The sequence below is a fragment of the Panicum virgatum genome, chromosome 9N (genome assembly GCF_016808335.1).
Source record: "Panicum virgatum strain AP13 chromosome 9N, P.virgatum_v5, whole genome shotgun sequence".
Lineage (NCBI taxonomy): Eukaryota > Viridiplantae > Streptophyta > Magnoliopsida > Poales > Poaceae > Panicum > Panicum virgatum.
In genome coordinates this window covers 2,650,033-2,660,521 of record NC_053153.1, presented here as the reverse complement: position 1 = coordinate 2,660,521, position 10,489 = coordinate 2,650,033, and the positions used below count along the sequence as shown (strand labels likewise).

At 44.4% G+C, this 10,489-nt stretch overlaps 1 protein-coding gene across 1 annotated transcript; it reads right to left on the bottom strand.

The window, feature by feature from the left end:
• Positions 1–2,256: 2,256 nt before the first annotated feature.
• LOC120693556 (putative protease Do-like 14) lies at positions 2,257–5,178 on the bottom strand. The gene is made up of 5 exons (XM_039977012.1): positions 5,045–5,178; positions 4,662–4,955; positions 4,350–4,480; positions 3,410–3,492; positions 2,257–2,390 (listed from the first exon to the last, which is right to left on the bottom strand). The coding sequence occupies exons 1-5, from the start codon at positions 5,057–5,059 to the stop codon at positions 2,257–2,259; spliced, it is 657 nt and encodes a 218-aa protein (XP_039832946.1). The 5' UTR covers positions 5,060–5,178.
• Positions 5,179–10,489: the final 5,311 nt, after the last annotated feature.

Sequence of the window (10,489 nt, the reverse complement as noted above, 5' to 3'; positions counted from 1 at the left end):
TCAGGAACCCTAGCTACAGTAAAATCCCCAATTTTTCCCCAAACCCAAAGAACCCTAACCCTAAGATCTAAAGCAGAGGGTCCGGGGCTTACCTAAAAGGCCTTCTAGGCCACCTCCATCGCCATGGCCATCGCTGATGGCGAGCGCTCGCTCGGGACTTGGTCCCGAGCGGCCTCGCGAGCCCCAGGCCAACCGGGGCCACCCCTCACGCCGGCGACCGCCGGATCTGCTGATGCCGCCGCCGCTGCAGATCTGGGCGAGCGGTCAGCGGGTGCCCCTAGGGCACCGTCGAATATTATATAGTGGAATATTATATATAGAGTTCATTAGAATACTGACACATCAGTTTATACAGACTGTTAATGTTTCAGACTGTTTCTTTTATGTTTGAAAGGACGGGAAAATAAAACATCACTTTGTACAAGCTGAACATTGAACTGAGTTACAAACTGAACATTAAACTCAATTACAAGCAGTGACAGATTGAAACATATGGCATAGATTATAAATACAAGCTGAACATTGAACTCATTACAGATTTGAGGCAAGTCACACTGACCCTCAGTTCTTTACACTGGCAGAGGGCACTAGATTTCAAGTCATTCTCAATTTCACACAACACATGGCAGCAACCTTCATCGCAATTATCTCACAAGAAGCTCATATTTCAATCAGTCTTTATTCTGTCAGTACATGCTATTTTTTTTCACACCACATAACAGAAAATCGATAACAATCATCTCACAGTCGAGAGCAACAATTACACAGTAACATCTTCCATTCCATAGACGGGCATCCCTGCAGGCAACCGCTGCAGCCTAGATGCCAGCTTGGATGGAGGGGCACCGCTGCACGTCGTCTTGGAGGAGCGGTGGCGCAAGTGTATCAGCTTCGAGGCGGCGCCGGCGCAGCAGCGGCCCAGGGGCAGACCTATTGAAGCCTACAGGCCAGCTCGGATGGAGGTACTGCACGCCCGCTTGGAGGAGCGGCAGCGCAGGTGGATCCGCATTGGCGTGAGGGCGCGGCTGCCCTGGACTCCTGGTGGCAGCGCGGCCGCGCAGCTGCCCTAGCCGCCTGGCGGCAGCGCGGCGGCGGACTAGGGGCAGGGCACTGCCGTGCATATCGGAGGAAGGAGCAGACCTCCATTGACGGCCAGGAGGCCACGAGACAGGTGCAAGCCCGTGGACCCAGTGGCTCTAGAGGCGGCGCAGGACCTGGGCGTGCCCGGCGGCGACGGCGCAGGTCGTCCCAGGCCGAGCGAACAGAGGAAGTACTCAAACGCAAATGAATGCAAAGGAAGGGAGGTTTTAGTGATTTCCCTTTGCACTGGAGAGAGGACCGTCGGGGGCTTCTGTATGAAAATACAAGGTACCGTAGGATGACCATCGGGCGGCCCAGGGGCGCTGCTTGCACCCTTGCACGGGTGTGCTGTTTGCACCCAAGTTGGACCCCTACTAACCAGAGGAAGAATTGGCTGTAATGACCATGACTAGTAATGATAATAAGTAACCATCATCACACAAACTCCAAAAGCCACATATCAAGACGTATCTGTATCTGGTATCCGGTACATGGTGCATCACAGATACACAAGTATTGGGAAAATAAAGATTTTAATTGCTGACGCATACACTTGGTGGATGCGTCATGGATAAAGCCCCGCCTAGCCACAACCTAAAACTTAACAAACAATAAGACTAACACCGCACTCCTTGGAACTCACAGAAGCCAGACCAGACCACCACGTGCTTCCCCTTACTGCTGGGTGACCACTGGCCACGACTCATCAGTGAGTACATCCGGTCATCCCCATTTCTTAAGACAGAGAACAAGTGCAAGTTCTTCGCTTGAGCAATGATACAAAAAAATAAAAGCCCAAAGCAGGCATTCTAAATGTCAAGCGATGGCCTCATCAGCCACATTGCGCACTTTGCCATAGCTGTCCAGAGACAAACTTCGCTACTATGCCCTTTTGCCAAAGTTTGTATGGGAAAGAGTAGCCATGGCCCGATGGGGCCTTTGGTGAATTTGAGACGCTTGGCTGTTTTGGCTCATTAAAATGAAAGCTTCGGAAAAGAGAAAAATGGCCTAACCACAAGCTAATTTTTTATTCATATTATGCTTTAGTGAATGCATTTAAAAAAAATACCAAACCATATCTGTGTCTTGGATGTTTCTGGAAAATAGTGTATCCGTGTATCCATATCTTTGCTGCATAGGATGGCAGTTTGCATGATCATTTAATAACGTTGGATTTTAAATAGCCCAGCTTGACTCACCTTCTGAATAACTTGTAGAGGACATGGAAAGCTCCTGATTCTTGTCCCTCTCCCCACCACTTGAGGATATGGAAAGCTCCTGATTCTTGTCCCTCTCCCCACTTGAGCTACCTAAAATATAAAAAAGGAAAGAAGAATAAACATAACTCAAACAATGGAATGCACTCTCAGGAGCATTAGCAGTAGATTCTCATACACAACCATGTATTTTCAATGAACCAATTTTGACAAAATGTTATTACTCGTGTAGGCACAATTACGCGTGAAACACCGCGCCACCGCCGTCACATCTTCCCGTGCCACTGCATCTGCGCGTGGGAACCCCGTTCACGGTGCCACCCCACATGCATATCCTCCCGCCGTCCGTGCAGTACTAACCCGTGGCTTCGAGGGGAACCCCGACCTCATGTGCCCTTCCCTGCCACTGTGCCACCCTACCATCGGTGCAGCCCCGAGTCCCCTCCCCTCACACGCATCCTCACCACCTCCCCATGTTTTTTTGGTAGTTAGATGAGTTCACTTCTTTGCATAAAATTGAATTGCTCTATGTCATCTCTCTGCTAGATGCATTAATCAGATTTGGGCGATTTGGCCAATCTAAACAAAACTGTCTTGGTGTTATCTAATTTTGTCTGAATCTGATTACTGCTCATCCGCTTGTGCTCTGAACCTGACAAGTGTACATATGAATTGTGATGCAAATCCACCAAGTGCTAGACAAATGCCTTCTGATCATGCTCCCAGCAGCATAAAAGACAATCACTTAACCGCATTTAATCCAAGTTGAGTCAACCTAGGCGCTAGGCAGTGGTCTAGTCCCTAACGCCTTTTTGAGCCTTGTAATGAACCAGTTAGCACAGATTATATGTTAGCACAGCAATAAGTTCCACGTGTAGTGTTGATTTTTTATATCATTGTCCAAAAATGCAGTATTTCATACTTCAAAGCAAAATAGGTTTATTATCCCCAATATACCCCTAAAATTCCACTTTAAGGATGGAGGGAGCTATCCTTACCTAAAGCTACAGGACAGGAATCTATAAGTGATGATTAATGATTAAATCTCGTGGAGATGAATTTTCTGACGCTAAATAATTTAAACAGTTAAGAGTGATCATGCTTTAATTCACCTTCTACATTGCGCATAAGAATTTCCTGTATCTCACATGGGCTTCTTTCAATTGTGCTATTACCTCCATTATTGATTTCAGCCCTGCATCAGAAATGTAGTAAACTCTTATAGAACAAATGCACAGAGCTACCAATCCCAAAGCAAAGCAAACATTGCCTCTTATGGATACAATAGTATTCAGCTACAGATGTCCAAACCAAATTGTTGTGTCAAATGAACTAGCAAGCTAGAATCATATCAAAAGTTTTTTGATATAGCATGCCTTATCCAGTACACACTACACTCTACTACTTATCTACAATGCCAATTTCCACGTAGGAAGGCCGAGTTAACTTTTTTATATGGCCATTTGGAAGTTGTTGACATCTCAACTTCAATGTGTGATGTGTGTATCTACAGCTGAGCATTCTCATTTAGATGTCTATCTTGTAATTCAGTCTTTATCTGGTAATTGGTACCAGAATTAGTTGCCTTTTAGCACATTTTCACCTTTAGTTTCATTAAATGACTTCTTTTTTTAGAACTAGTTGATACCATGTGACTTTTCATCTGTTTTTTTAGCTTTGGGAAATGGTTTATTGGTAGGATTGAGCTTCAGGATTTCCAAGCCTAGTTTCAGACCTGGCTTGGCCCAGTGTTCAGACAGGTCTATATGGAAGTACTCCCTCCGTCCCAAAAAAAAAATCAAGTCATTCTAGTTTTGTCCTAAGTCAAACTTTTCTAAGTTTGACCAAATTTATGGCCAAAAAATATCAACATTTATGACATTAAATAGTTATACTATGAAAATACATTTCATGAGGAATCTAATAATACTTATTTGGTATCATAAATATTGATATTTTTTATATAAACTTGATCAAACTTGAGAAGGTTTGACTTAGGACAAAAATAGAATAACTTATTTTTGGGACGGAGGGAGCATGTAGAAGGCATACCAGAGTATCCCAGCATGGACCAAGCACTTGTAAATTTTGTCCATTGGTAGGAATGGATTCATCTTCTTAGAATAAAAGTTTATGCCAACAAAGTTGCCATCCAAATCAACAAGGGGCCCTCCAGTCATTATCTGGAACAAAAAATAATGTTAGGCTAAGCTAAGCCAAGCGTAAAAAATAACAACTTCATAAAGAAAATGAAATATTTAATGCCCCTAAAGTAAGTGCATGCAATGATAAATTATGCCACTAATATCATGAAACAATTATTTATTTCCAGAATGTTGAGAGCAAGAGAAATCAGCATCGAACCATATTGATTTTACACGTGGAGATCATAAGGTGTTTGTGTAAATCTCCACAGAGCTCATCATTCACTCCACTGGGCTCATCATTCACTGTCCCATACAAGGCCTTCAATTTGCCTGTCTTGAAGCAACGCCCTAAAGCTACTACTACCTTACACCCAAAAGGTATGGGCTGATCCAAATGTGCAGCTCGAAAACCAGGGTAATGACTGATGTTGACAACAGCAACATTGTAATTTAAGTCCCAGTGCACCAACATCCCCTTGGCAATTCGGTTATTTGGAAGGCCCACTTCAATCTGTAACGATAAAAGCAAAACAAGCACAGAATTATTGCCGTACATTAAATAGGCAAGAAATGGAATACGTAAGAAATTGCAATACCAACCATCAAGCCCAGCATAATCTTGCGCCCATTATCAATATCCCAAGATCTAACCAGAGTTGCTGAAGTTAGGACAAGTGTACCACATATATCGTTTTTGACAACTATGCCTGTGCAGACAGCATGAATCCGATCTCCTGCTTAAGACAACACTTAAATCTTTATAACTGATGATGAGATGCAAATAAGGAAAGCTGATTCGTATAATCACCGATTCACCATTGAATGAAGCCAATGAGACAACAGTTGCAGATAAATTTGAAACAACTTCTTGACTGAGTTTACTCAAGGTGCCTTGACTAGAATTACTTAAGCTGCCAAAATCCTCTTCAAAAACATTGTACAACCACAGGTTTCCTAGTCAAGGAGCATTGTACAACAAAATTAATACTGTTATAATATAATTGCATAAATACATGCAAAAGAGGTACAACTGGCAAAAGTGAATCAATAACTCACTTGTCTTTTTTCCATTTTGCGAGCTTTCTTCTTTTTATTTGAGCTTGAGCTGTCACATATTCGCTTAGACATCTTTCCAACCCTGAAGCAGAAAGATAAGATCCGAATATTGAGTAACCATCAGCATGGGAGTTAATTGTTTTTGTTTTATTTTTTGTGCACAAGTAACTCGTAAAATTGTAAACTGTTTTTATACGTTTAGGAGTGACTCTGCAGCACATAGGTATACATGTAACAGAGTAAGACAAGACAATCTAGTAAAAAACTTGGAACGTCAACATGATGCTCCAAAAATCTGCACCAGCAAAAGAAAAACTAGACCTTTAGTTCAAACGAATAAGACCTGAAAAGTTCTTATATAACACAAATAAGGATGCACAGATACGCAGATATAGATACTGGTACACGATATGGCGATACTCCCATACGCCATTTTCCCCAACATACAGATACGGGGATATGGCAATATATATAAAAAATAAATCCACCTCAATTATAACTTAGCAGAAACAATAAATATTACATATATAACATAACATTGTTCAGGGCATAACAACAAGAGTGGATAAAAAAAATACATGAATACCAAATCAGTTCACACTAAGCAGGCTAGCACAAACAGCCAGCACCACTAGCTACAGGGAAGCAGTAAGCACAGGCACAAGCAGCACACGACATCACCAGAGTATATCCGAGTCCAAGACCCATGCACGAATAAGCAATATAGGCCACAGATTCATAGCAGAGGAAGAGCAAATGAGGGCGGGAGAAGAGATGCCTTTGTACCCGTGAGCTGACGTGAAGGGCGCTAGTAGGGAGGTGGAGCAGAAGAAGAGGGCTGCCGCCGCCCTCTTCTTTCCCTCTGCGGCTGCGCGATTGGCGGATCGGCGGAGGGCTTCTAATATAGATGTCCGTGCAGCCCCCAGCCCGTTGGTCCGTTCGAAGCACGGCCAATTTGATCCGATCCAAGCACAGCTAGAACCTGCTCCCCACCGTCCCCGGGCTGGCCCAGCCTGTCAACTGTGCCCGGGCTTAGGCCGTCACCACAGCCCGTTGGCTGGCACGGCCCGGCACGAAATTAACAGGCCGGCCCGATGGCAGCCCGTCTACCCCAACAGTCCATGTAATCCCTCCCATCCCCGGCCCAGCAAACCACCCAGCAAGTCTTCCTCTTCAGCCGCCCCACCGCCTCCCCCCTCGAGTCCCTCTGCCTCCGGCTGCCACCCACCCTTTCCAGTCTTCCGCCGCGGCGCCGCCACACCGCCTTACATTTTGAGACCACCACGTCCACGAGAAATAAGGTTGCTGCTTGATTGCTGATAAACTTTTGTAGCATGCCATAGTCCTTTCATTTTATTTTCTCGCCACAGTTGTGGCGGTCAAATTTTGCACCACAACTTCAGCGCCACCGCATGACGACCGATGGTATGCAACCAAACATCCCTATTGTATTCAGAGAGAGTTACTCTATAATTTAACTTGGAAAAACAAGAGAGTCACACTTTAGTGGTCTTTTTTTTTTTCTCTCGACCCTTCAAATTGAGAATTCTATGATAATGATATGATGATTGATCTCTTATATGTATTTTTACACGTAACAGTCGAGTCAAGTTTCTTTTTCCTTAAAAAAGAATAAATTAGTTATTTTCCACGCTTATTATGTGTGTACATACTCCCTTATATAATTTTGCACGTAGCAGTCGTCTGTGCAGCAATTTCACACCGTCACTTATGTAATTAGCTGAGAAACAGGCAACAGACTGAAAGCAAACCATGCAATCCTTCTTGTTTCTAGTAAAATTTTGCGAGACATTACATGTGTATCATATTTCGAAGTATATTACTGCATATCCAGACACCACACGAACGTCAGGGAAATATTCTCAAGCCAGAACCCTTTTCTAGTTTCCTTTCCAAAAAAGGAAATAAAAAGAGAACCCTTTTCTAGTTCTCTCTAATTCGGAAGGTGTTTATTGTTTAAGCTAGTCAGCTATGGATTTGCAATAGAACAATGGCAAGCATCTAGGAAACAACCTGCAAACACCCATCCTTCTCCATCCAAGAGAGATGGCGTGCACATCCTGATGATCATTTCGAGCACACAATTCCTGCACCACCGCAGCCTGCCATCAAGCGCCGAGTATTAGTGGCCCGAGAGGCCGGCCCGGAAGAGGAAGGTTGCGAGCGTGGCCGCGCGGCGCGGTCTAGGGGGAAGCAGTAGGCGCCGTAGAGCCCCGCGTAGGCGGTGGCGGGGTGCCGGGACGTGGCGACGAGGCGGAGGAGCAGGGCGGCGGCGAGGAAGACGCCAGCACGGGCGGCCGCGCCGACGCGGTCGCCGTAGGGGCAGGCTCCGCTGTAGAAGAAGAGCACGTCCACATCGTGCGTCTCCAGGTCGAGGAGGCGGCTGCGAGGCTGTAAGAAACATGGCTCTATATTTGGCCATTGTTTGTAATTTTGGTGATTGAGTGACACCGCAATCAATGAGATTAGTAAGTTTGTCAAGTGGATATTTATAGATTTCAGGGATGAAGTAAAAAGTCAAGCAAAACGAAATACGACGAAAGAACTCAAAGAAATATCGAATCGGACGAGTTCTGCAGAAACCAGTAGCACCGGTTGAACTTGTGAACAGGCACTGCTCTAACTGGTAGGCTTCGGATACTCCGGTGACATATCACCGGTGCAATGGGCCGTGCAATGCCCAGCCAAGTGGAGAAGTACAAGTAGCACTTGTTAAACTGGTGGTGCCAAATTGAGGCATAGGCGCAATCACCATGCCATCACTCAGAGAGCATGTTTGACATATAAGTGAACATTGTTCAGCACCGGTTACACCGGTGAACCACCAGAGCAAGACACCAGTGCAATTCCGCGTCAGATGCAGAAGATCCTTCCATGACCGGTTGAACCGGTGCAACATACCGGTCTAACCGGTGACAGCCACGTCAGCTGTCAGAAGGCCAACGGATAGTGCAGAAGCTATGAGTGACCGGTTGCACCGGTGTCACCCCACCGGTCTAACCGGTGCCCTACGTAGAAAAGATCCAACGGCTACAAACAGCTCTATGGACTTGGTGGGCTATATATATATGCCATCCCCCGGGCATTTCAAGGTTGCTGGAGTTGCTACAAATCTCAAACACACCCAGGAAACTCTCTAAGCCAACCCAAGTGCATATTGATCAAATCTTTAGGTTTAGCACTAGCTTTAAGAGTGTAAGTGCTAGATTAGTTCTTGAGTGAGTGAGCAAGCAAGGTGTTGTGACTGGTTCTTGAGTGAACCAACAAGAAGATTTCGGTGCGCCGACCCCTTGGAGCATTGGTGGCTCGCCGGCACGTCATCGACCCTCCGACTCGGTGTGGAGTGGCGACGACAATTTTGTACGGGGGACGTGGAGACCCTCTTCTTTCGTGGACAAGCTCCTTAGTGGAAAACGGAATCAAGGAGACCGTGATTGTGTTCACGAAAGAGACTTGATTACCGTGAAGCGGTACTCTTAATGAGTGCTTCGGCAACGTGGATGTAGGTGTGCCTTTGTGGCTAATCGAACCACAGGATAAACACCCGCGTCAAAAGTTTGTTTCTTCATATCCCGCTCTTTACGTTTTCGCATTTTATACTAGCTCCTTTGTGTGACTTTATTTTTATAGAGTAGTTTTTTAATAGGAACGGCTATAGGTTGCTAAACTCATTTGAAATAGGGGTTTCACACTAGCAAAACTATAGTTGTACATATAGATAGCATATTTTAATTTAATATTGTGCACATTAGTCGAAGCTATAGGTTAAGGTTTTAAATTGTCTAATTCATTCTCTCCTCTTTTTAGGCTAGAGCACACAATCCGACCTTTAAAGGCACCATGGCTTTGAGGAAGGTCGATGAAAGGCTGATCGTGTGGTCGTTCTTGAGTGCGACGATAGATGTAACTGCGCTCTCGTGGTGTCAGCAATGAGCATCCCTAATATATCTTCCGTGCAATGGAAAGCTTCATCATCGCAAGGCCCGCAGTCGGCCCAGGAGGTGGCCCATATATTTGCTCTCACGGTCTCATCCAGAGGAGCCCAGCAGAATGTAGGTATCATTATTTTTCTTTTTTGCTTTTGTTTTCTAATATTCATGAGCAATACATTATCTGTAATTTCTTTTTGTTTCTGATTTCTTATATATTCAATATTTTGAAAGATTAAATTCAACATTTTACGTAAACTAATTCAACATTCTAAAAAAACAAGTTCAACACTTCATCTTAAAATGTTGAAACAATATACCCAAAATGTTGAACAGGTATTCACAAAATGTTGAAGTAATTCATTTCAAATGTTTATTTTTTTAGGTAAGAAAAATAGTAAAATATATACTTATGAGATCTCATTTTTTTGTATTAATTCTAAACAACATACTGGTCCAAACGGAATCGAAAACGGAGTCATGATTTGAGAGAAAAATGTGTTTGAAGATTGCGATCAATGTAAACCTTCCCATCCGCCAGACCAATCTCATCCTATCCTAACACCTGTTTACAGCAGCTCACCCCTCCCCCCACTCGCATGAATCTCGGTTGTCCGTTTTAACTCTAGCACGAATCTTAAAGTAGAAGTTTGAATAGAAACTTTTTTCCGAAAGATGTACAGGTTTTCCGGTCGGCAACGGAGTAATGCTCCCGGCCTTTTATACGAAGCACGACCCCGGCCCAGCCCAGCCTAGCCTTTCGTTTGGGCCAACTGCCTGTGGGAGGGGCCCACGAGAGAGCCCAGACGTTGACGTGATTTGCCACGCGGAACGAAATGTTTCACGTGAAAAAAATGATGGATACATTTTTTTTCTGCGAATAAGAAATTACTAACTTCCGGGTGGTGCTTAGCTGGCCTGAAATTATTTGGGCCCAGGTTTCTTTCTTCAATCACCTGTGGCTTTCATTAAGAAAAATGGGAACTAAGAGCGTTGGTTTGGAGAATCACGTTGTCTAAAGTGATCCCATCAACTTTTC

Bases quoted from the DNA above. Each gene is read 5' to 3' on its own strand.
- LOC120693556 (XM_039977012.1), bottom strand. The intron at 4,481-4,661 runs GTTCGATGCTGA...TTTTTGTTCCAG, and splicing joins CCACGTGTAAAATCAATATG to ATAATGACTGGAGGGCCCCT. The intron at 3,493-4,349 runs GTATGCCTTCTA...TTTCTGATGCAG, and splicing joins GTCCATGCTGGGATACTCTG to GGCTGAAATCAATAATGGAG.